Source organism: Leiobunum rupestre, chromosome 5, assembly GCF_980474605.1.
Source record: "Leiobunum rupestre chromosome 5, qqLeiRupe1.1.hap1, whole genome shotgun sequence".
Lineage (NCBI taxonomy): Eukaryota > Metazoa > Arthropoda > Arachnida > Opiliones > Sclerosomatidae > Leiobunum > Leiobunum rupestre.
The window spans coordinates 26,412,098-26,439,890 of NC_143388.1; the positions used below are offsets into that span (position 1 = coordinate 26,412,098).

A 27,793-nucleotide genomic window follows, 5' to 3' on the forward strand; every position below is an offset into this window, starting at 1 on the left:
ATGAACCCTAAGCCATCCATGACGCCGCTCGCCTCCCCGATCAGTACGGCCACTGGAACCTGCTTCTCCGCGGGCCGATACTCTCCTACTTACCGCAGCTCGGATCCCATGCGGAGACACTGTATGGTCAACCCCACGGTGAGAGCCCATTCCTTCATTTGCTCGCGACCAGTTCTTTGCTATTCTGTTTTACCTTTTGCCTGAATTTCTTACTTTTCTTTTATGCCGATTATTTATGGTAGGTTTTTAATTTTGTATCTTTAAGGAGGATTTATTTTAGCGGTGATAGCAATTTTAATGTTGTCACTAGTTTCGTTATGGAATTTTAAAGATTAACGCGTTGATAAACATGATACGATAGTAATTTGAATTGATAGAGTAAGTAGTGTCGAAGATTTAAAGTAATTTACCGCTATATTTGTCAGTCTTGGGTTGTTATAGATATACAACGGCAAATTCGTCTTACAGCGATTTTGGGAAAATTTCTTGATTCTTAATTAATTATAAAACTATATAAATTTGTCTTACTGCAATTTTGGGAAATAATTGTAAAATTTCTTAATTCTTAATTAATTATAAACCTATAGTGTTATTGTGATTTGCAAATAATACTTTATTATTCATACAAATTTCCCTGTCTTTATGTTCTTGGGTATTTACAGCATGCTATTTTGATTATTTTGTATTCCATTTCCCCTGATCGGATGATGGTATTATATCTGGAATAAGGGTTTTTGTTATTTGGTTTCTGTCCTTGTAGGGAATACCAAGCGATTCGAACAATTCGTGAAACGAAGCTATTCCCTACTTATACGAGACACTCTGCTCTAAAATGCTTACGGACCAAGGCTTAATGGTGAACACAGCATTCATGCCTTTTTACCAACCCCACCTACCTTTCGATTTCTTTTTGAGTATTTTATGTTGGCCCCCATTTAATAGCGCAAAATGCCCATGAGAAAACGACGTGGAAAAAGTTGGCTTTAAACGGCGCGTTAATTAAGCCTAAAGAAAAGATACTATCCTTAGGCTTAAGAAACGGGTTTTTACACGTTTTCCTATACGCGTTTTGCGTTGCTTAAATCTAATATTCCAATTGTTTTCACCTTTTAAACCTATTATTTTATTTATTTTTCGTGATTTCCCGTTTATTCGTTGAAAAATTTATAATTTTCTTTCATATTATGACGAAGTAGAGAAATTTAGGATATAACCCCTGTAGAAGTGTTCCACACGCGATACACCGGTGTTCAGGGAGAAGTTAATTTACAGGTTTGCAATGTTATTGTTTAGGGGGAAAAGTTGGAAATATTTTAATTTAATTTAATAGAGTTTGCGCGAGACTTTTTACTGATATTTGCTTACGAGTGAATACTGGAGATAAGTTTTGATAAATTCGATTTGCAAAATACAATTATCCAGAAATTGGCTTACTTTAATTTTCTTTTCTTAGCGTATTGCAAATTGAATTCTAAATTCAATAGTGGATGTAAATAAAATGATTCTCATAAGTGTAAACATATAAGTTTATTAATGTAGCTGACGGAATTAACTAATTCTTAATCTTAGATCGCGTAGAAAATATTAATATTTCGTTTGAGTCGGGTATTTTACAAATATAATTTTATTAATATTATTAACAACGTGGTTTATTTGGTCGTTTAATAAATTAAAATTGTAAAATGATAATTGAATTTGGTCGTCTCGTATGCGAAATTGGGATCAGCTTCCCAATCGTAACTAATTAATTAAAGAATTTCCTTTTAAAACCTAAAATAAAACAATCGTTCAAAGTATAAAATTAAGACCTTAAAAATTAATTTGTTTTTAATATTTTGTGACTGTTTTAATACAGATTTTGGCACGACTGAATCTATCCCCAGAAAATATTCCCAATTTTAATTATTTTTTATTGTTTAATTTTCGTGTACTTAATAATGATATTAATTTTGCACTATGTTGTTATTTTTTTCTCTTGGTGTATTCTCGTTCGGTGCGTCATTGGCATTGCGTGGTACCTTGATCCGTAGCAGCCGGACGTGTTCAGCTGCGTCAAGAAGGATGGCTCCATCAACTCGCACTCGGGCTTCTCGGCCGGTCGCTTCCAGCCGGGCCGCCAACTGCCTCGCAGCTCGTTCCCTTCGCGCATCGTCGAGATCGGACTTCGCGGGAACGAGTATTGCTCCTTCAAAACTGATTTCCACGGATACTCGCAAACGCAGGTAAGACCAGAAAACACTACACCTATTATAATACATTACATTCACACTTACGTACACTTATCAATGGATACTATTTTCCTTCTGCATTTAACCTTGGTAAATTTACTTTCCTGCCAAACAAATACCCTGGTGGTAGGCCAACAGCGGAACACGTTGGCCTACCACCAGGGTATTTGTTTGGCAGGAAAGTAAATTTAAAGGGTGACAGTCGGAAGAAAACCTAGACCTTTATGTAGTATTCTCAAAACGCGATTTTTCAAGTTAGAATAGGTGAAGTATCTAAAATTTACATCATTTTGATGGGTTATAGATACTGTCTATTACTCTGGCAACAAAACAGTTTGTAATTTTATAATAATTTAACAATATGTCTACCAGGACTGTAAGTAAGAGTATAAGATAATCAACTTATCTACAATTCCTTATAATACGCGTAAAAACTATCAACTATATTCCTACGAAATTGTATTTCCCGAAGAGAAAACGTATTACAATACTTATAAATTATATCAGAAGTATGTTCTACAACAGAAGTATCTATTTAAGTTACGATAATGCAACTTAAAATACACTTATCAATGGGTACAATTTTCCCTCCGCATTTAACCTCGGTAATTTTCCACAAAGAGAGATACCCGGACACACGAAGAAACAAATAATTTTATTTCGACAGCACTCATAATCATACATAACGCCTGTTTTAGTATTGTTCAAACGACATTGTTAATTCTTCGTGTACCCTGGGTTAGCGAAAGGTCTGCAATTTTTTAAAACTCTAACTTTGCAGCCTCTTTAATATTAAGTTGAGGACTCGTTAGCTAGTGTTAGTTTGCTGTAAGAAAAAATTTACTTAGGTAAAGATAAAGTTATATATGAATCGAACGCAGGTTCGACTAAATACATTTATGTAAAAATATTAAAAGTTTCAATAAAAAGTTCATTAAAGATGAATTTAAATTTTTAAATTTAGGAATTCTAAGTGATTTTAATTAAGAATTTAACCTTTAAAAATGTAGTTATATTTTACTCGCCAAATCAATATTATACTAAAGCCTAATTAAAAATAAATAATATACTTATTATTTGTATTAACGTTTACTATTTAAGCATCATAATTAATTAAAGAAACGTTGATTAATAGCGGTAGTAACTTCAAACAAACTTCTCTTTGTTTTATTAAAATAATACTGTTAATTTAATGGAATGTTATAACAGAATTTAATTACAATAAATGTTTATAAATGTTCCCTTATTATTTATCAAGTGTACAAATTCGAATAGCGATCCAACGCTTTCGTAAGAACAAGGCCAATTTTGACGTGTGACTGTGTTTATTACAACAATCCATATTTAAAGAGGGTTAAACGCCTGCCTTATAAAAATCATTAAGCTCGTCGCGTTGAACGTAAACGCGTTCCGTAGATATCGCATTAACTTATATGAAAAAAAAGGATCTTTCACGTTGTTGCTTAATCTCAGTATTATTATTTTTAATTATCCTTTGTTCGTTTATAATAATTATTCCTTTCCCAACGGACCACGACGAACTTATATTATAATAATAGCTATTATAACGCCAGTGTCGAGATGAAATCGCTGTATTGCAAAACAATTTAGGAACAGAACCCCAATAATGAAAGAACTAAATTAGTTCGGATGCTTTAGTTTTATTTTTATTTTTAGTAGAAGGCGTGCCCCAACCAAATCGTCATAGCAGCGCCAGAATGTTAAAAGCTCTAGTTTTATCCGTTACTACTGCTCATGAATTAAATATCATTTTTTTATGCAAAAATAAAAGAATATTCCCCTCTAGTCCGTAGATTAATAATATATGAAGGATAAAAATTCTTCAAGACGCGATATATACCGGCTGTTATGAAGCTTAAAATGCTTGGCTATCATGTTGAGTTCTTTGTATTTTTTTCTATTTAATTTCCGTTGAACTGACGCCATTTTGGTAAATTAAATATTAATTGATGTTTAAGTCATTCTACTTAAATTGAAATAAATAAATATTTTATTATATTTTATACGTTATTTCTTAGAAGCACGGTTGGCATTTTTTTAATTTTTTTTTAATAAAAATCAAATTAATCGATTTTTGGGATTTAAATCGGATTTTTTGAATTTTATAAAATGTATTAATTTTTATACAAATAATGGCTCTTTTCCTGTATAATTAACTGATATTTTACTTCTGTGAGTTAGCTAATCTTGAATTAAATTAAATCTTAATTGAATTTAATTACTATTTAATATTTTAGTTTGGTCAGATTTTCTATGAATTTAAAATATTTTTGTCATTTTTTATTCCTACATTAAAATACATTGTATGATTTCAATCAATGATTTTTTAAATCGGCTGATTTAAATCAAGTTCATTTAAATCAGCCAAACCTGCTTAGAAGGTCTATCTTCAAATAAAGTTTACATTATCCTACTATCATTAACGGAGTTAGTTCACTTGCATAATTATGTGACTATCATTAAAATATTTTATGATAATTCCAAATATTTTATATTTTTATATTAAAATTCCTACTAGTAGTATTTTTCCAAAATGTTATCGTAATTTTTAAGATACCTCTTGTCCATTTTTAGGATATTTTGCGGTCATTTTAGGGATATTTCGAGTCATTTTAGGTATATTTCGAGTCAATGTTTAGGATATTTTGATGGCATTTTTAGGATATTCCAAGCTAAATTTAGAATATTTTTCGTTCATTTTAGGGATATTTAGAGTAAATTTTACGATATTTTGAGGTTATTTTTATGATATTTCAAACTAATTTTACGAGACTTTAAGATAATTTTTAGGAGGTTTTGAGATCATTTTTAGTATATTTTGAGGTTATTTATAAGATTTTTCGAACTAATTTTTGGTTATTTTGAGGTTATTTGTATGATATTTCGAGGTTTATTTAGAATATTTCGAAGTTTATTTAGAATATTTCGAGGTTTATTTAGAATATTTCGAGGTTTATTTAGAATATTTCGAAGTTTATTTAGAATATTTCGAAGTAATTTTTAGGATATATTTCGAGTTAATTTTTAGGATATATTTCGAGTTAATTTTTAGGATATATTTCGAGGTAATTTTTAGGATATATTTCGAGGTAATTTTTAGGATATAGTTTGAGGCAATTTTCGGGAGTTTTTGAAGACTATCAACATCTGCCCATAGTCGGCACCGACGACCTCAGTCTACCTTCAGCGGTGCCACTAAGCCGTGATGCGGAAAGGCTCTGATAATATTTAATAACGACTATTACCATTATTCGAAATTGAATAGAAAAATATTTTTAATTACTAAGTGACGAATGTTACTAAATAAACGTAATTTAATAATAAACTATTTTTGAATAATTTAGTGACGAATGTTCTCTACTGTTATACGTAATTTAATAATAATATAATTTATGTTACTTAATTACGAATCTTAGTATTATTAATAATTTAATAATAATATAATTTCCGATATTTAATTACGAATATTAATATTATTAATAATTTAATAATAATATAATTTCCGTTATTTAATTACGAATATTAATATTATTAGTAATTTAATAATAATATAATTTCCGTTATTTAATTACGAATACTAATATTATTAATAATTTATTGATACTATAATTTCCGTTATTTAATTACGAATATTAATATTATTAATAATTTATTGATACTATAATTTCCGTTATTTAATTACGAATATTAATATTATTAATAATTTATTGATAGTATAATTTCCGTTATTTAATTACGAATATTAATATTATTAATAATTTATTGATAGTATAATTTTCAGTATTTAATTACGAATATTAATATTAATAATTTAATAATAAAGTAATTTGCATTATTTTATTACGCTATTAAATAATTTTCATTCAATTGCAAGCATAATTCTTCATCTTCCAAATAAAACGAGCGCATCTCATTTGTTGATAATTCGGGACGCAAAAAGGCACGTGTGTACGCGTGGATCATAAACCTGAAAACAACGTGGCGTCTCATATAACCTTGAAGGAAAAGAGCCCTTGGCTCCGAGCTCCAACCGAGCAACCCAAGTGGTTGAATGACCGTCGACGCTAGTTAAAATTTAATGTATGGGGATATCCCTCCTAAAAATACGAACCGGCATCTTTTCTTATTCCCAGATGGAGTCGTTTATTTTTTAAATACCAGCACAGGGTTCCCGAGCAAGCGGCCGCGATCTGCCGTCTTCCGCGGCGCCCGGAGAGCGGCCTTCCCGGCGTTGCATCCCGTCTGCCGTCCGAGGGTTTCCTGGAATCGTTAAATTTTAATGTGGGCCTCCTTTTTAGTATTTTCTGATCGAGAGGGGGGAAATAAAATCTGTAGTTATTCCGTCTCTACGCGTGTGTCTCCGGGGAACCTAGACATCAAAGTCAACTTTGTCTACGGTCGGGTAAGATGCACCAACTTGGTTTGCGATATTTACTTTTAGTGTTAGGATACATTGTCAAAAGTATATCATAATAAATAATCAGCTAGGCTAATACCCTTGGCACTAAGTCAGCTAGCGACTTTTAATTAGGGATGCTCCAATATAGGTACAGCCGATATATCGGCTATTCGTGGCCGATAATCTATCATAACAGTAGTGTATATGAAAGTTGCTTGATGACTTAGGCCTAAGGTGGTGCCTTGGGTATTAGCCTAGCTGATTATTATTATTATTATTAACAGTAGTGTATATGAAAAGGTTATCTATCATAACAGTAGTTTATATGAAAAGGTTATCTATCATAACAGTAGTGTATATGAAAAGGTTATCTATCATAACAGTAGTGTATATGAAAAGGTTATCTATCATAACAGTAGTGTATATGAAAAGGTTATCTATCATAACAGTAGTGTATATGAAAAGGTTATCTATCATAACAGTAGTGTATATGAAAAGGTTATCTATCATAACAGTAGTGTATATGAAAAGGTTATCTATCATAACAGTAGTGTATATGAAAAGGTTATCTATCATAACAGTAGTTTATATGAAAAGGTTATCTATCATAACAGTAGTTTATATGAAAAGGTTATCTATCATAACAGTAGTGTATATGAAAAGGTTATCTATCATAACAGTAGTGTATATGAAAAGGTTATCTATCATAACAGTAGTTTATATGAAAAGGTTATCTATCATAACAGTAGTGTATATGAAAAGGTTATCTATCATAACAGTAGTTTATATGATAAAATCATTGTAAAAGACCGTTTAGTACACTGTCATACACTGAGAGAAATCCGTCTAGTTGAAACTACAGGAAATCCTGGCAACTGGAGTAACCAGGATTGTACTGTATATTTGAAGTATTATCCTGTAAAATTGCTTTATCGATTATATCTGATAATTTTTACAGGACAACCTCTTGAAATTTCCAATAAAACAAAATTGTACTTTTAGCACTAAAAGCTGTTTTTTAACAAAATAAAAAGCTGCAAATTCTACAGGACGGTGATATTATATTTCACAGAAAACATCTGGTGGTTTTTATAGGAAAACATCTCATAATTTCCACTAAACTGAAATTGCAATTTTAGCACTAAAAGCAATATAAAGCTGCAAATTCTACGGGACGGTGTTAGTATATTTAACGGCATTACGATTTTTAGAAACCCAACAGATGGCGGTAATATGGGGAAAATAAGAAGCGGGAATTTCAAAAGTTAACATTTTGTTTCACCCTAAGCCTTAAAATATCATGTAATTATGAAAATATAACCAAGTACTTCATCATTTAAAACATTTTTGATTGTGAAAATATCACAAAATACTTTATCAGTTAACATATTTGATTTTGACAATATACAAGTGATTAGAGTGAGTATTATCACAATATATCACAGCGCATGCTTGTACAAAATTTTAACTAGGAAATGCTTACTACAAATACGCTGAGATTCGTCTAAATTCAATATAACTGGTTTATTTGCATTGTCATTAGGAATCTTCTTAAAAATTGTCAGTTCCCATTTCCGTCGAAGTTTTTCATTTTAAGGAAATTTGTGAAACTAACTTTATTTAAAGCAGCGTCAGTTTGCTTTTTAGTCGACAAGCAATTTTTGATCAAACAATAATTAACCATGGGGAACTAAATAAAAGCAGACAATTCTTTCATGGCAATTTCATTACACGCGTAACGTTAACATAGAAAGTAAACAAATAAGCCTTAGCTTGATGAATTAAAACGTTTGAAAAATCACACGCGCCACCGTTTAAATGCAGTTGTTGACTAGCAAGCTAACGTCACGCGGATGGTTTTTTCTCCATATTACCGACATCTGGCGGTTATCAAATGCCAGATTTGAAAAAAAAATAAGGTTCATAATAGTATTACAGACGGCTATGATTTGTGCATGGCCACAGCCAACTTTAAAAGCGTGGATGAATTTGTGCATGGCCTCGGCCAACTTAGATCTGCTCTAGCTGCACGTGCGAGTGCAGCTAGAACAGAAATTAGTTGGCCATGGCATGAAAAAACCTTCAGGATTTCATTACTAATTTCCCATGTAAATTCCTTTTTTCAAGATTTTTTTAATTTTTCGTAAAGTTGTAATTGAGTTGCTGCGCTCCCACTGGAGCCGCCCTGTTTCAAAAAGGTGTATTTTATTCAGCAAAATCATATATAATAAATAAACAGAGGCCCTAATGTATATGGCGAAGTTGACCGCGAGTGCCGACCCACTTTTCGATAAAGTAGGAAGCCATGAGATGAGCAGATTACGTGGCGCCATCGACGCGCGGTGAAATGAAATACATTATGCCTTTTGGAAAATCAACTGTCATTTGATGTAAACAAAGGAAGGATAGATGGCGTTGCAAATTCTGCCCATCTCCGCTTTCATACATACGGTGGGGGGGGGGGTTAATTTTCTCGGTCAAAAACAGGGGTGCCTTAACGCGGTAATCTTCCCTCTATTTCTTTTCTATCTCTATGGGCAAAATAAAATTCCTTTGAACCTTTGATAAGGCGCAGGGCATGAAATAAGCACACTCACTTGTCAGTGACAGGACACTGGACTTTCCCCAATAAATTTCGCAAATGTCCGATATCTTTTCAAAATCTTAAGGGAGTCATTGGACATTTGTACGATAACTTTTCGATAAACTAGGAACCTTTTTTTTCTATAAAACCAAAAATATTAAACAATTATTTACCAAAATAATGAGGAAGTACCGAGTTGATAGTTTTGTCAGTCTATCCTCTCTGTGAGTCTGTGCTTCTGTGCTAAAGAGAAAGGGATGGCGGCCAGAGGAGGCTGTGTTGGAGGGTGGGAATAAAAAAAATAGAGTTTAACAGAACTCCTACTTGACTGGCGACTCCTAACTACATGCCTATAATTGTTAATAATTGTATTTTGTAAAAAAAGGTTCCCAGTTTATCGAAAAGGTTATCAGACAAATGTTCAATGACCCCCTAAGATTTTGAAAAGTTATCAGACTAGTCCAATGCCTTTTGCCCTGTGTTTATTTCAAACCCTGCAGCCAAGTAAGGTCACTAGGTCTGTGTTGCCGACTTAATGCTGGAAACCACGGAATCAGGAGCTAAAATAAGGATTTTTTTGAACTGACTAAAAAATAAAACTGATAACGGGCGAGCTGCTATATAAAATCTACAGTCTGTTGAATCCCGTTGTTTAACTTAGGACCGAAAGGCAATCTGATACTTTTTCTGATATTTTTCGGTATTCTTGACGTCACAAACATAAGTTTATTTAACAATTGCGAATGAAAACTAGGGCTACGCCCTCTTTTAGCGGCAGGCGCAAATAGTAAAAGGTGGCGTTTAAGCAGACGTTACTGACAATACAAGTTTTAAAACCAATGCGGAAATTTATGGAAATATATTTTTTCCCTTTGAAGTTACTTTCTTTAGTATAACATTACATCACAGAACAGTAAAGACTTTCAGAATTTAGTATTTTCGACTCTAGCAGAAGCTTCACACGTAAGAAGTGGCGAAAAAACGAATATTCGTGATACCGACACGTGCTTGTAACACTATAATAACATAGAGTATGAAGTCGCTTTTTAATTCACTATCGAAACGAGTCTAAGTTGTGCAGCGATGCTCAAGTCTTAGCGTCTGCTAAGAGGGTAAACTGTGTATCAATCGTCTGCTTGGACTTTTTCTCTCGTAGCATTAACTGCATTAGCTATTTGTACCCACTCGATGTTTCTGATGACCGTCGAAATGAGGCACAGCGGTAGTTTTTAGGTATAGCGAAAAGAGATACGCAACTCTATGGGGTGGCTGAGTGGCTAGCACTTTCGCCTCGTCGCAAGAGGATGCGGGTTCGATTCCAGCTTGTGGCACTGGGTGAAAATCCGGAACCAAAGTGCACTCCTTCCGCGAAGAGTTTGCCAGTTCTCGTCCAACTGGTTTAAGGGGTTTTCCACCGAGCTCTTCGGTTTCCCCTTCCCATAAAAACTTGCCGAGGTTAACGGTATAATTGTAAGTGTAGGCAGCTGACGGTTAGCTCGCGTGGCTTGAAGGGCCTGTCACCAAAGAGTATAAACACTACGTAACCTAGAGATATAATGACGGTCGAAAGCAGTAAAGGAAGTTGTAGCAACCGGGGGGGAAGGCACTCAGTGACTTTGCACTTCAAATTTCGGTACCACAGCGCCACTACGGCAGTTTTTAGTACAATAAATAATAATACCGGAGAAAAATGGCAGTTACGGTGTTGCGGAGGTGCTAAATTTGGCATTTTGGATATTTAATTGTCTAATATCTGTCAATTCAAAAAAGTGACAGTAATTGGTTACTGTTTCGTGATTTTTTTAGTTAGAATTTGTGGATTCGTTGTTTCGGTGTTTATTTTCAAAAAGTGAAGAATAAGGCGTTTGTTCTCTAACGTTGCCAAGTCCTAAAGGTAGCCAAGTCCTTAAGGAATTTTCAAGAATGTTGAACTAAATCAAAATGATTGCCACTTAAAACTGCCGTAGTGGCGCTGCGGTACCGAAATTTGAAGTGCAAATTCACTGAGTGCCTTCCCCCCCGGTTGCTACAACTTCCTTTACTGCTTTCGGCCGTCATTATATCTCTAGGTTACGTAGTTTTTATACTCTTTGCTGTCACCACCCTTCCACTGGTCAAAAGGCCTTATAAGTCGCTAGATGACTTAGGCTTGTAGTGGTGCCTATAGGGTATTAGCTTAGCTGATTATTAACTCCTTCAAAACAGGGTTGGCAAGTTTTAAACAAAAGGTTTAAAACAAGTGTTTAAAACACGTTTAAAACAATTATTTTAAACAAACACCAATTTGTTTTAAACGTTTTAAACTATCTGTTTTAAACATGTTTTTTATAAGGTAAATTTTCATTGTTTTTTGTAAGATTTTCGTTATTCAATATGAGGGAAAACGTAGAAAAAACCAGTCCAAGGCTCTAAGAAAGGTAAATTGTATTTATAACGGGTAGTTTGATTTAAAGATTCTCTGAAAAGAGCGACTGAAAAGGCTCGATATGATTTCATAAATTTCATACCAGTGCAAAAATCCTACGAGCGCATTGAATTTTGTCTTTTTGTTTAAATAGAATTTATATAGCTGCCAATATACATCTATTTGGGACACTAACTATGCACGAGATAAAAGTAGGGTTGCTGTTTAGTCGGGTTGTGCCGGGTTTTAAGTAACAAGAAACACGGCCGGTCTGGACAGATCGGGCTAAAACCGACTAGGCGGCACTCCAAGATAAAAATCAAGGGATTTCGGTCCCCTTTCTCGATTTTTTAGAAATTTTATGACGTGATGGAAGTTTTAAGATTATAGAGGTACCTAAAATCTTATTTTATGTAACATTGTTTATTTGTGATGATTTATGACTGCAGACGTGCACATTTCAATAAACCAAAACTAAAAACAATGTGTGGATATTTTCCCTTTTCTTAGTTCTGTGCGACCAAAAATTTCAGGATGATAACTATATTAAAAACCCTACTACGGGTTAGGTAGTATTTGCATGGGGCATCGAAAACCCTAAGGCCGTCAATGGTTGGTCAACAACGCTTAGCGAAATTCTTGGCTCGTTTAAATAAGCGTGTACTCATTGGTTCTTCTCCCTGTGAGTTTATTTATAATACCATAAGTGGCATAATTACCCTAAGTGTGCCAATAGGAGCCTTTCCCACAGAAAATCTTCAATTTGAGCTTGTTCTAAACAGACCAAAGAACCGTAGGACTCGCGAATTCCGTTCAAGTACTCTATATGGTATTTTTAATGCTCGCGCCGCAGACGCCGCTTCGCAAACACATTACGTAAATTTCGTCACTGGAAAAATGACGTCATTTACGTCAATTTCGTTAAACAGGTATCATGGAAAAATTCATCTTATTGACACACTTAGGGTAATTATGCCACTTATGATAATACGTATAATGATACGTAATATTTCTTTAAATGAGTTTACTCGTGATTCATAAGTATAATGATTAGTTTAAAACGTGTTTTAAACAGTGTTTTTTATTGTTCGCTTTAAAAACAGTTTAAAACAATGAATCTTGTTTAAAACAATAAAAAACATTGTTTTTGTTCTTTTAAAAAAAAACAAGGATTTTGCCAACCCTGCTTCAAAACCCGTGCTACGATTACCAAGAGTCCAAGCTATATCGCCACTGCACTTAATAAATTAATGCTTGATTTTTAGTCTTCCAACCTGTAAAACTGAATTAATGTAATTTACTGGAATATATGTACAATCGAGAGCAGTGTTTTTGGGAAATGCACACTCTTGTAATTGTTTCAGGTTCTAAGATACAATAAAAACCGGTATTAATTACAGTTTCACAACCTGTAAAATAATATTACTGGAATTCACAGCAATATTTACTGAAGCTTCCGGTGTTTTGAATAAACGGGCGGACCTGTGATTGTTACAGGTTCCATATACAAACCTAAACCCCGTAATAAATACAGTTTGACAACCTGTAAAGCAATCTTACTGGAATATCCTGCAATATGAACAGAAGAAACCAGTGTTTCGTAAAAACATGTAACTCCTGCTATTCTTTCATGTTAACACTACAGAAAAACTGTACATTTTACAGCACTTTCCTGAATAAATAGTTTACAAGACGTTTCTGTATTATTTTCCAGTTAAATCTACGAATTTTTCTCTCAGTGTACCATTTTATTCTAATTTTTCATAAAAAAAGTTTGCCCGAGCATATCCGAATATGTTTCTTTTCATTTTACATGGTACATATTTTGTATTACAAATCGAATATCGTTGATTTTATTTGTTTACACTCGTAACCCCCTGTCTAAAAAAAGTATGATCTAGCTTATGAAGTCTGTCGTACGTGGCGCGGCCAATCAAATCAAATATATTCATTAGTTAGTTAATCGATCATTTTCTTATTTTTAAAGGTTTTTCTGAAAATATTTTTCTAATACCGGAATCGGCCAATATCGACTTCGCTTAAGCCGATATTGGCCAATACTTGTATTAGAAAAATAGGCCGATATATCGGTTCATCCCTAAGTACTACGCCTTTAATTCAGGTGGCCGGGTTACAATGCATAGGAGGGTGGCGACAAGCCCTTGTTTCCACGCGAGCCAACAGCTCCCTACACTTACTATTACCGTTAATCTCAGCAAGTTTTTATGGAAAAACAATGGGGGAAAAACCTTAAACCAGTGTGGAGATAATTTTCAAACTCAACGTACAAAAGCAAAACATGAATTGTATATAAATAAACTACTCTTACATCGGTAGTTTGAAGAATTACCAAGGCGAAATGCAGAAAGAAAATTGAATCCATTGACAAGTATTTCAAGTTGCGAAGATACAAGTTTCATTATCATAACTTAAATAGATACTTATGTTATAGAACATTCTTCTGATATAATTTATAAGTATTGTAATACGTTTTCTCTTCTTGAAATACAATTTCGTAGGAATATAGTTGATAGTTTTTACGTGTATTAGGAATTGTAGATAAGTTGACTATCTTATACTCTGGCTTACTTTAGTCATGGTAGACATATTGATAAATTCTTATAAAATTATGAACTGTTTTGTTGCCAGAGTATAATAGACAGTATCTATAACTCATCAAAATGATGTAAACGCGAACTTATTAATTAGATAATTCACCTATTCTAACTTGAAAATTTCTACTTAAAGGCCTAGGTTTTGTTCTGCCTGTCACCCTTTAAATTTACTTTCCTTCCAAACAAAAACCCTGGTGGTAGGCCAACGTGTTCCGCTGTTAGCCTACCACCAGGGTTTTTGTTTATCTTATCAATGGATACTATTTTCCTTCTGCATTGAACCTTGGTAAATTTACTTTCCTGCCAAACAAATACCCTGTAGGTAGGCCAATCGATTCAAGAAGTTTCGAAGGAGTTGTGTTGACTAGGCTAAATCATTTTAAACCGATTCAAGCCGTTTTCTACTGCTTCCGTGTGAACGTATAGCTTAAAGGGATGGTACTGACTTATTATCCAAAATACTGACTAGGCTTAACCCCACCAAGGGCAGGGGTCAAGCAGGGGCCCACGGTTCACAAGGGGGACTAGCTGGTCGAGGGGCCCAAAAAATATCTTAGCCTTGGTGCCCACCCTTCATAAGGGCGCTTTAAAAGTCACTCGATGACTTAGGTCTAAGGTTGTGCCTTGGGTATTAGCCTAGCTGATAAGCTTGTCGAGGGGCCCTGCCATGGGTAAATACGCCGCAGAAGCCAATCAAAGTGGTTCCGGACGAGATAGTAAATAATTTCTTCATATTCATTAGCTGGAGTATTCTCGAATTTGATCCGTGTTCCAAGCTTATCACTTTAACGGAGTCATTCGTTCGATTTGAAAGTGAAAATCTATAGTTTGTTCGTCTGAAGAGTAAACTAAGTTCCCCGGCTTGTTTACGCGCCGGCGCTCATTTCCCCAGACAGGTAACTGGATTCTACCTGCAGGAGCGCGTTGTCGGGCTAGCAGCGTCAACTCGAGCGGTATTTATATTGAACCAATCAAGCGGTCCAAATCAAATCTACTCTTGACAAGCGGCGAGTGTTCGATCCCCGGTATCGTTGTTGACCCGCGACAGCGCGTTTTACGAACTTTAAATTAAGACGTCCCGCTTGTGATTAAAAGTCGCGACTGTTTGCCCTTTGGGACATCGGCTGACTCGAGTTCGCAGTTACCGCTATTGTCGCGTATTTTATTACCTCGGAACCCTGTACATATAGTTTTAGAACAAAGCGTCGCCTATAGAAAGTACGGGTGAGTTCCCTCCGGGTAGCTATATTTGTGATTAACTTCTTTTGGCGTTTCGTTATTTTTGATTACTGTACCATGTTAATTCGTTGTAAATGCAGATCGTATTGCCTTTTCTCGTTCTCGAATAATTGACGCGATTCACGCGCACGCTTTTTATACTACTGCTCGAGATAAGCGTTTGCTTAATTTGGAAATGCTTCTGTAAAATCTACAGTAACGTTCGAGAAAAACTACAGCTTACGAAGATCGAACGGTTTTAAATGTTTTAATTAACCTATTTTCAAAGGAATAGTGTACAGAAAAAGTTATATTACGTCGTTTTTACGCATATCGTACGTGTACAATTTATTCGCTTATTTTAGCAATACATTTTGTATCGAAACTATTTTCCAAATATTTATACCGTTCGTGATTAAGAGTAGAATCGTATTAGAAATTAGATTAATTGCTTAAGATAATTATAAAACGTAGCTAAAAGTTGTTAATTAATTGTTTGTCCGTTTTATAAAATATGAGATTAAAATTGTTAAAACGTTACTAATTGTTTTTAGAATTGTTAATTGGGTTAAGCATCACTCTTATCTTAAACATAACTAATTCTTCTTAAAATTGCTAATTGGGTTAAACAACACGCTTATCTTAAAAGTAACTAATTGTTGTTAGTATTGTTAATTGGGATAAGCAACACGCTTATCTTAAACGTAACTAATTGTTGTTAGTATTGCCAATTGGATTAAGCAACAATGCGCGGGGTGACGGAGTTGTTACCACATTCAGAAAGATGAGCCAGGTTCGATCCCAGCTTGTAACAGAGGTTGAAAACTTGGATCAACTCCTTCCGCGTTGAGTTTGCAAGTTCTCTCCCCACTGGTTTAAGGGGTTTTTCCCCAATCTCTTCGGTTTCCCCTTCCATAAAAACGTGTTGAGGTTAACGGTTATAGTTAGTGTAGGGAGCTGTTGGCTCGCGTGGCATGAAGGGCTTGCCACCACCATCCTACGCGTTGTAACCCGGCCGCCTGAACTTAATGGCTTTAAAAGTCACTCGATGACTTAGGCCTAAGGTGGTGTCTTGGGTATTAACCTTGCTGATTATTATTATCTTAAACGTCACTAATTTTTGTTAGAATTGCTAATTGGGTTAAGCTAAACGCGTATCTTAAACGTAACTAATTGTGGTTTATTGTTTGTCCGTTTTCAGAGTAACCTATTCGCTGGCCTGGACGATGGGCTGATGGGTCGCGCGGAGGCGCTGGCGGCGGTGGACATCAGCAAGCACTCTCCGCCGGTGGGCAGTTCTCTGCCCATGAAGCACGACATGATGTACGCCCACCATCCGGGCATGACGACGGGTAGCCACGGAGGTCCGACGGGGCGTCCGCACCCCAGCCAAATGGGGCACCACGGGATGGAGACGATGGAGCTCCTGGAGCCCATGTGTCCGTCGTCGCTACCGCCGCTGTCCATGAGCGGAGACTCCGGCTCGACCAACGTGGCGGTCAGCTCGCACTCGCACGGGCAGCTGCACGGGCCCATCTACTCGCACGGGATGAACTCGATGATGGCGTCCCACCACCCCGTCCTGTCGAGCCACCACGCCATGGCGGCCATGCACGACGCCGAGACCGACCCGCGAGAGCTGGAGGCCTTCGCCGAACGCTTCAAGCAAAGGCGGATCAAACTGGGAGTGACGCAGGCGGACGTCGGGAAAGCGCTCGCCAATCTCAAACTTCCCGGAGTCGGATCTCTGTCGCAAAGCACGATATGTCGATTCGAGTCCCTCACTCTCTCGCACAACAACATGGTGGCGCTCAAACCCATTTTACAGGTAATTGTACCCTCTTACTATATATCATATATTACGTATTATATATTGTCATAATTGTATAATATTGTTACATAAATTCACCAATTCTCTAATATCCATATATATAAAATCAAGAATGTATTGAAGTTACTAAGAATATTTTAGCATAGCATTAACCCCTGGTACCATCCTCGCAGCTTTTGTGGAGAAAGTTCGTCTGCATTTAAGGCGCATTCAAGGTCATACCATATACCAAACTTGAATGGGAAAGCAGACGAATTTAACCTACAAAGGCTGCGAAGATGGTACCAGGGGTTAGTGCTATGCTCAAATATTCTTAGTAACTTCAATACATTCTTGATAAAATATACTAGTTTAGCGACACTTGGCCTGGTCAACTATGAATATTCAATGGTTCAAAAATCATTTCTGATAGAGACATTTTTAAATTATATTCCTAATTTCCATTTTGACACGCAGTAAAAGCTAAAGATTCTGACCAAAAATGGTTTAAAAGGTAAATGAGTCGTAATAAACATTTATTTCACTGGTCAAGGACATGTCCCTAACTAGTTTTGTAAGTCAGAATATACCGGAAAATGACCGAGGCCTTTATTCCGGAAAACTTTCCGTGTTTTTCCCAAAAAATAAATGTTTTCATTCCATGATTAGTCTAATATTGTTTGCCAATTTAAATAAAGCAGCATTTTCGCCTCATTTTTTCGAATCTAAAAGTAAAACTAAACCTCTAGACTAGCTTTAAACTGATTCACAATGTAACACTATTAATGTTTTGTAGTATGTTTACTGTTATTAGACATTTTATATCGATAAAAAGTAAAAAATAAAATAAAAACCCCTAAAAAAGTAATTTATGTTTAAATTTTTCATTTTTTCCGATTTGCGGAAAATTTTATTTTTTCCGGAAAACTAACAACACTAAAATATACCAATTTTCCAAACCATTTTTAAATATTATGAGAACTGAATTTCATTATGATTCAAATTACTATAAGTGTAAACTATTGTTACATAAGTGTGACACTTCACATGCAAAAGTTTTACTGAGAGCTATTCACAATTAAGACAGACTGCATTACGGGCTTCGTCGTCGTTTTGCGTCCACTTAATAACGCGTCACACGTATCCTTTGACAGCGCGTCGCTAGGGGGACATTTTCTTCTTGTGATGACGTCACTTCGTTACTAGCTCTCACAAGGAGAGTACCCGAGTTGTTTATTGCCGATTTTGTCCTAAGTCGGGCGTAATGTAGACCTATATGAGAAATGAAATTTCCAAACGGAGACGTTGCACTACCCATTAGATATGACAGCCGAAAATGTTTTTGACCACTTAAAACAAAAATAAGATTTTTTCCTTATTTTACCCAAACATCGTTACAATTTTATCCCAAAAATGTTTCAAATTACCCAAACTTGATGAAATTTACCTAAATGTTGTCCAAATTACCCATTTCGTGATTTTTTAAACATTTTCGTGAAACCGAGAAAATCGATGATTTTTTAAATGGAGATTTTCAAAATTTTCGTGAAACCGAGAAAATCCCACTCTTTTTTAAATGGAGATTTTTTTGGTTTTAAGTGGTCAAAAACATTTTCGGCTGTCATATCTAATGGGAAGTGCAACGTCTCCGTTTGGAAATTTCATTTCTCATATAGGTCTACATTACGCCCGACTTTGAACAAAATCGGCAATAAACACCTCGGCAGTGGCGGCGTTAGGGGGTAGGCCAGGTAGGCCACTGCCTACCTTAAAATTTTGAAGGGCCCCAAAATCACCCTATAAGGGGCCCCAAATTGATCTAGAAAGGGTCTCAAAATTGTCCCAAGAGATAAAATTATTTATATATAACAATGACACAATGGTCGATAATGTATTTAGAAATTTTTGAGGTATCTCCTAGTAAATAAAACAAGTTCTGTTATATTGGGACTCGTTTTACTGTTGTTAGAACTTTTTTGTTCGTCATGTACATTTATTTGGTTTGCCTACCCTCGCGAAAATTCTTGGCGCCGCCACTGCACCTCGGGTACTCTCCTTGTCAGTAAAATAGTCCCCTAAGTGACCAACATATATATATATATATATATACATATATTTTGTAATATTATTTTCTAGTTTCAAAAATAGACGTTGAGGGGAAATGGTAAATTTCATTAAGGGGGAAGAATACAGTAAATGCCTCTTTTTCATTCAAGCTGAACGTTTCTGTTTTAACAATTGCATAATTGAATTATATTTTTCTTATTAGGCTGAACCTTCCTCTAGTGCTTAAAATAATTTTGATAATTCTAATATTAATAGTTAACGAGATATAAGGTCCTAACTAAAGGGTAGTTTGGGCGCTAGCTCCGGGGGTCCGAATTAAAACGTAATAACTTAATTATTTTTAAATTAAAATTGTCAAAATTATTTTAAGCACCAAACAAGAGGCTGTTCTACACTTAAATATTAATTTTATAAGTTAAAATACAAAATTAAAAGAGTTCAGCTTGAAATAGCGTGAAATTAGACAATGGCCACTGTAGTCTTCCCCCTTAAAAGGTGTAAGCAACGAAATCCGTCGCTTTTAGATAGTATGAAAAATGCATGAAAAGTCTGTAGCCAATCGAGTTTCATATTGCTTGATAAGCGGCTCGAGAAGGGCATTTGGCCCCTGCAACCTTCGCTTTCCAGCAGAGAATACATAATGCATCTCGGCTATAGCTTTCTTCGCGCTCGGTTGCGCCTCCTCCTCGGTCACGTATCGAGCGTCCTCTGCCTGAATAATTAATTCTTTCTAATAAGGCGGAGAATACACGCGCCACCTATTAAAAACCGTCATAACTTGACATTGTCGACGATTTGCTACTTTTTCTCTCTCCCTCCTTATCGTGGACGATATCATAAGGAAAGTAATAATAAGTTGGACACTTGGATCATTTTTGTTTCTAAATAATAAATAATCAGCTAGGCTAATCTTGTCACCACCCTAGGCCCAAGTCAGCTAGCTACTTTTAATGCTTTTAATTTAGGTGCCCTTCATGCCACCTTGGATTAATAATAGTAGTTCCTATCTGGATATATCACTTGGAAAAAAACCGGACAAGCAAATGGCTTTTGCGACACCAGCGTCGCTTCAGTGAAGTTAACGGAGAATTTCCGAAACTCCCGTAACACGTAGCCTTCTACAAGGCAGAACCCGTAACAAACACTTAGGAAATGCACTTGAAAACAGAGGCGTAGCGAGGGGGACAGGGGGTTTTGCCCTGGGCACCAAAAATCCTCGCTACGCCACTTCCTTAAGATACTGTTAAATAAAAGAGTAACTAGTTCTAGCCTTACGCGATTCAATTTTTTTAAAAATGAGATGAAACACGGAATTATTGCGTAAGTATAAGTAATAATTTCATGTTTCTTCTCAATTTTTTCCTTAATCTCAAAATATGCCTAAAAACGTGCTCTAAATTCTCAAAATAGATTTCTGATTTCGGAAATCTTTTTGAAATTCAAAATCCAGTACTAAAATTTGAAAATGTCGAACCCCGATAATTAAAGGCAATAAAAGTGGCTAGATGACTTGGGTGGTGCCTTGGGTATTAGCCTATCTGATTATTATTAGTTCCAAAATCTCAAAACCAGCCAAAAACACCAAGAATTAAAATCTCAAAATCAGTTTCTGATTTCTGAAAACACTTTGAGATGCACAATTTGCAAATTTCGGACCCCTTGATCAACCAAAATTTTCCGAAATATTAGACAGGCCTCTTCACGTTTTCGAGTGGTGGCTTTAACTGAATAATATCGGATTGAGGAAGTTGAATTTTGGCTGTAAAATCGGAACAAAGAAGGATACAGACCACTAAACTTCGGGAATACGAATTTACAGTGGTGATCAAAGGTTGACTGTCCCAATATAAGCACTGTCAGATTTATATTCAATAAGTCATCGTTAATTTCTACAAAGTAATCTTTGTTTTTTTTAAAAAGCGTTTTATTTTGCAATGAGCCTTGGCAGCTCCCTAAAAATGCTGAAAACGGAAATTTTTCGAACATCGTCACGTGACAAAGTCTAGTAAACATTTACGGAAAGTTGTCAGTCCTTAACCTCATAATGATTATATAGTCATTGGTGAAATTAGTAGTTAATAATATCAGAATAATCAGAATATTTTTATTGATAAAGCTACATTTTCTCCCAAACCTTTTTTTGAAAAACCAACCAAATCCTGCTAACCACTTCCTTAAACTCTGTACACCGATTACCGCGAGTACAGCCTTTGGTAGTGCTAAATCTGTAATCGATTACGTAATCACTTTAGTACAGTCAAAGCTACGGGCTTGTACACCGATTACGGATAGTGGTCAGCCCCTCGGCGTAGGTAGAAGTTTCAAGCGAAGGGCAAGGCGATGGGCCCCAAATCGTACCGGGACCCCGAAAATCTTTGTTCATGGGCCCTTTTCCGCCGGGCCCCGGGAATTGTACGCCTCTGCTCGTCTCAGGGTGTCGCGAAATCGGTGAAATCAAATTCGTATGCAAAGAAAAACAAGTGTCATACTTAAGGTAGTATATTATTAACTTATGGTCGTACTAATATCAATTACGTTATGTACGGTTAGTTATATAAATTTCTGAATAATGTATTTTCTACGTCCACGATTTTATTTGACTAACGGGACGTTGTTGTTTGATGTATGCGGAAACCCTTACTGATGTGTCGGAATATCATGATAATAAGTCGGGTGGGGGTTTGATCGATGGATAGTAGCAGTGTGTATTGTCTGCAGTCATCCATTAAGCGGGAAATCGCGCGACAACGACACTAAGAAAGAAATTCAATTTATTTCCGACATTGACTCGCAAATTGACATCATGCATTCAACCGCTCCGAAGAAAAGCGGCCGCGATTATATTGACTTAACCTAAATAAATGATCCCTTCTACAGAGGGCGGTTTTTCTTTCTCGTCTGGCTATACTCTTAATCCTTTCGCCACCGCGTTGCCAGGTCCTTAAAATTATCGTTCCATGGATTAAAAATTATCGATTAAATGTCACAAATTTATCAAAAAATTAATCGGATAATACAGAAATATAAATTACTTGATCAAAACGTTTTACGAATAATTTTGAGAGCTTTATCTATTGAATAAAAGTTAACCATCCCCGACCTCTAGAAAATTTGTTGTAAATTTTAATTTTGTGGAAATATTGTCGTTAAGTTACTCAAAGACAATAATTAACGTTAAACTTACTCAAAGTTAGGGTTATGATAAATATTTTTTTTAATTAAGCTCTTACCAATTGAAAAACTGTTGACTAATATTAAAAAGTTGTAGCTTTAACCGGTTTCCTGCCAAATTTCATAATTATCGTATTTTATCAAACTGAATTATCGGAAAGAGCGTACGATGTTAAAATTATCGTGCGCTTTAAAAATTAGTTCGGAATTATCGACATGTACGATAATTATCGTACGTCTGGCAACGCTAATTCGCCAGTAAGAAACAAGAGCGTTTGACCTTTCACCCTTTGGGTAATTATTTCTGAAATCATCAGACTTTGAAGAAGAATAATTTATGAAAGTTAAAATATGCGATGAAACGTTGCATCCACGACCCGACTTCTTGCCTGGCCAACACGTTGCCACAATTTTGGACCGTAAGTTATATTTCTGAGTTGTTAGAGAAACAAATGAAGAATGCAGAGAATCAGTTATTAGTTTACTCACCCGCACGGAATATTGAGCTCTTACAACTGGCCAAATAGAAAAGATGAACACTGGATTTCGGAATTTGAAATTCTTTTGTGTAGTTAAAAGTCCCACATCACCAAGGTGAAGACATTACTACTTTGCGAACGAATGTTTGAAAAAGACCAAAGCACGGTTCTTAAAAATGGAATAAATTGCATAGAAATTGTTTAGTATAACCATTAGTGGTTTTTTTATATTCCTTCAAAAGAATTGAAATAAATAATTGGTCAAAAATTAGAAAAATTTTATATTATTTTTATATAGAAATAATGCTTAGACCAAAACTATATTTTACAAGAACGTTTCTGTGTATAAGATGATGCACTGAAAAAAGTCTTCTTGATATTGGAGGTGTGCCGCCTAGTGAGTAAAATATTAAGTGTCACCCCACGTTTTGGCTCGTATATCAAAATTTATAGCAGATACAATAAAATAGATTTCAAATTCTGTTTCAGCGTACAGTTTTATCTTAGGATACCCTTTTTTATGTTTTCCCAACCTTTAGCGAACGCGATATTAAAATTAATGTCAATAACATACACCCAAATTAAACCAAAAAACTCAAAATTCAAAAAATCATAACTTTTAAAATTTTTGAAATATTTCCGGTAAACTTCGGAAATCTTCATTGTTCGGTTAAAATCTGTTACTATCATGCAGCAAAGTCTGATGATTTCAGAAATAATTACCCCTTTCTCTTTCAAATTATTTTTTCTTTAATGACTAATTTGGTTTTAATCAGCTTAATCCTGGGGTTAATATAATAACAAGATTGTAATTATTTCCGACATTGGAACATTTTTTGCGTACGGGATTTTGGATTGCAAAGTGATTTCAGAAATCATCAACTAATTTTGAGATTCCAGAGCACAATTTTCGTGTTGATTTCTAGTTTTTTAGGCTGATTTCTAAATATTTAAAATAATTTTCGCCGAGATCTTGGGATTTTAAAGTTGATTTGAAGATTTCTAAAATCATTTTTCATTACGTATGTTGGACGCCTCGAATTTGATCATGATCGCCTCAAAGTAGTCATTCTCTCGAAATAGAAATAAATCTGAAGGATTTCATTTTCCTATACGTTAATGGCTTGAAACATGAACATGGATATGCATTTAGGCTTACAGAGTACCCTCAGACCTCACATTGTTTGGACCATTTCTAATTTAAATGGCTTTACGGAGTGGTTTGGGTAGTGCTTCCAACGACTAAGGCTAGGCGCCCACTGGCTCTCCGTTTCGTATACGTCCTGCCTTCCACAAGGCATTATCTCCGCTACGAAGGCTTGTGGATGCTAGGACGGAGATGTTACGAAGAGCAGTGGGTGCCTGGCCTAACCGATCGTGTTATACAGGTTGTCATTCTCAGGTATCTCAAAATAATCAGTTAATCTTTTATATTTCCCTGACTAAGCAGTCTGATCACAAATTGTACAAGATTCATTGTTACAAGAAACCTGATCTCAAATTGTATCAGATTCATTGTTACAAGAAACCTGATCTCAAATTGTATCAGATTCATTGTTACAAGAAACTTGATCTCAAATTGTATCAGATTCATTGTTACAAGAAACCTGATCTCAAATTGTATCAAATTCATTGTTACAAGAAACCTGATCTCAAATTGTATCAGATTCATTGTTACAAGAAACCTGATCTCAAATTGTATCAGATTCATTGTTACAAGAAACCTGATCTCAAATTGTATCAGATTCATTGTTACAAGAAACCTGATCTCAAATTGTATCAAATTCATTGTTACAAGAAACCTGATCTCAAATTGTATCAGATTCATTGTTACAAGAAACCTGATCTCAAATTGTATCAGATTCATTGTTACAAGAAACCTGATCTCAAATTGTATCAGATTCATTGTTACAAGTAACCTGATCTCAAATTGTACCATATATATTATTGCAAGAAACATGATCTCAAATTATGTTAGATTCATTATTTCAGGAAACCTGTTCTCAAATTGCATCAGATTCATTATTGCAAGAAACCTGTTCTCAAATTGTATCGGATTCACTATCCCTAGTAACCGATATGAACTGATCTGCTATAATTCTTCTGAACCATGATCTGAATTATACGTTCAATATATATTTATATATATATAATCTTGTAGAAATAAAATTTCAATAAACAGGAATCAAAATTTCTAAATAAAAAAGTCGTGCGATATGTCAGATCGATAATTGAAAGACATCTGAAATCGTTACAATGAATTCAGATCAGTTTTGGGTTAAATTATTTGGTTTGCATTCTGACCCGTATCAACTGATGTGAAAATATCTGCATATAAAAGGATATCTGATTTATCATATTTATTTGTTCAGGTCAGATAACCGCACAAGTATCTGAGAATGGTTTGGAAGCGCTAGATCTGTGGGCACTACCAGAGTAATAAACGGATATTTTATACTGGTTAAATGCTATATTATTTAATTTCGTGGTATTAGATTATACGTACTTTATAAGGCCCGTTTCGCAAATGTATTACAAATTCGTATTAAGAATATTTTTGAAATTTTTGAGTTATAATCCCTCCTGCTTTTTTAACTTCTCACCTCGATTGAAAATCCCGGCCCGTTACGCGGGTCTAATTCGCCCAAGTGTAAAATCGTCAATGGGTACTCTGAAGAGCGGGCCCGGGCCCCGGTAAAATAGTAATTCCGTGCCCCAAGAGAGCCGTTACTGCTGGAAATAGCGATACTTTTTCGAAGAGAAACTCGGGCCCCTAGACTGCACGGGCCACAGGGCCGCGTTTCTGCCTACGCAATATAGGCAATTGCCAAGGGCCCATACTTTTGAAGTGTCCGTATTCTAAAGATTTTAGTTACAGTTATTCCAGGAAAAAAATAAAACGCTACATTTGGGCCCGCTTAGAAAACTTTACCTAGGGCCCGGAAAACTGCTAACGCGACCCTGACGGGCCCCGGTAATTTTGTAGGGCCTGTAGATATTTTCAATAAGGTCTTAACATCTCGATGTTCTAAGGGTTTGTTCGAGGTTTCAATAGACAAGGCTTAAGTCATAATATTACCGGAAGTGAAGAGAGCCTCAAATACCCGATAAGATTAATCGTCAAGTTTCAATTCCTCTTCTACATTTTCTATGACTTAACCACTTAATCCGGCTCCGGAATTTGGCAACGCTGCCAGTGCTTCCACGTGTAGGGAATTTCTACATTTGTAGGGAATTTTCGCATTTCGAAATTAAAAAAAGGTATCACAGACCTGTAGTATTTTAGTAGTCCGTGGTTTCAATGAAATCAACATATTTTTCATCGATATTCATAATCAAATAAATATTGTAGTTCTTTGCTAAGGATACAGCTGCACTATAGGCGAAGTGGTATTTGCCGGAATATAACAGATTTTTAAGCGTAATATGTTAAGATTTAACAATGGAAAATTTTAACATTTAAGAGGGGGGAAAAGATTACTTTCTATGTTACCTAGTACAGGAAAAAAGTATTGGAAAATTTCCAATTCGGAAAATATTTGTAAGAAAATACTAATTTTTTGACAATCCCTTTCAAGCTCTTACTTCATGTTGGTGGCAAACCATAAATTTCACCTAACTCTAATCTAATAATATTTCACATAAATCACTTTATTTAGTGGACTCACAAGGAGAGTACCCGAGGTGTTTATTGTCGATTTGGTTCAAAGTCGGGCGTTATGTAGACCCTATATGAGATATGAAGTTTACCAAAAGGAGACGTTGCACTATACCCATTCGATTTGCCATGGCAATCGAAAATATTTTTGACCACTTAAAACAAAAATAAGATTATTTTACTCAAAAATTGTTACAATTGTACCCCAAAAGTGTACCAATTTACCCAAACTAGAGGAAATTTACCTAAATGTGGTCTAAATTACACATTTCGTGAAACCGAGAAAATCCCATGCTTTTTTAAATGGAGATTTTTGGTTTTAAGTGGTCAAAAACATTTTCGGTTGCCATGGCAAATCCAATGGGTAGTGCAACGTCTCCTTTTGGGAAATTTCATATCTCATATAGGTCTACATTACGCCCGACTTTGAACCAAATCGGCAATAAACACCTCGGGTACTCTCCTTGTTAGTGCTTCCAATTGGAAATTTTCCAATACTTTTTTCCTGTATACTAGGTAACCTAAAAAATAATATTTTTGCCCCCTTAAATGTTAAAAATTTCCATTGTTAAATCTTAACATATTACGCTTAAAAACCGGTTATAGTCAGGCAATTACCAATTCGATTATAGCGCAGCTGTGTCCGTGTCCGTGGCAAAGAAATATTTATTTGATAATGAATAACAATGAAAAATACGTTGATTTCATTGAAACCACAGATTAATTTTTAAAATATATATTGGAACGTATCTGAGGCGATACCGAAAGTGGGTTGCTAAGGGAGGCTTTTAGGGTTTTGAATAATGTAACAGCGTTCATGGCTCTTGTATGATTGTACGTCTCTCTCTGGCGTTTAGGCGTGGCTGGAAGCGGCGGAGGCTCAAGCGAAGAGCAAACGGCGTGACCCGGAGAGTCCGAGCGTCCTGCCGTCCGGCGAGAAGAAGCGCAAGCGGACTTCGATCGCCGCGCCCGAGAAGCGCTCCTTAGAGGCGTACTTCGCCGTCCAGCCCAGGCCGTCCGGAGAAAAAATCGCCGCCATCGCCGAGAAGCTCGACCTCAAGAAGAACGTCGTGCGCGTGTGGTTCTGCAACCAGCGACAGAAGCAGAAGAGGATGAAATACTCGGCCGTTCAACATTGA

General features: G+C 35.5%; 1 protein-coding gene across 1 annotated transcript; it reads left to right on the plus strand.

Annotated features, from left to right (window-relative positions):
- acj6 (abnormal chemosensory protein 6) lies at positions 1-27,793 on the plus strand. The gene is made up of 3 exons (XM_090176265.1): positions 1-171; positions 16,671-17,297; positions 27,512-27,793. Exons 1-3 carry the CDS (start codon positions 1-3, stop codon positions 27,791-27,793), a joined length of 1,080 nt encoding a protein of 359 aa, XP_090032391.1.

Bases quoted from the DNA above. Each gene is read 5' to 3' on its own strand.
- acj6 (XM_090176265.1), top strand. From the start codon at position 1: ATGAACCCTAAGCCATCCATGACGCCGCTCGCCTCCCCGATCAGTACG. The intron at 172-16,670 runs GTTCTTTGCTAT...GTCCGTTTTCAG, and splicing joins CCTTCATTTGCTCGCGACCA to AGTAACCTATTCGCTGGCCT. The intron at 17,298-27,511 runs GTAATTGTACCC...TCTGGCGTTTAG, and splicing joins CGCTCAAACCCATTTTACAG to GCGTGGCTGGAAGCGGCGGA.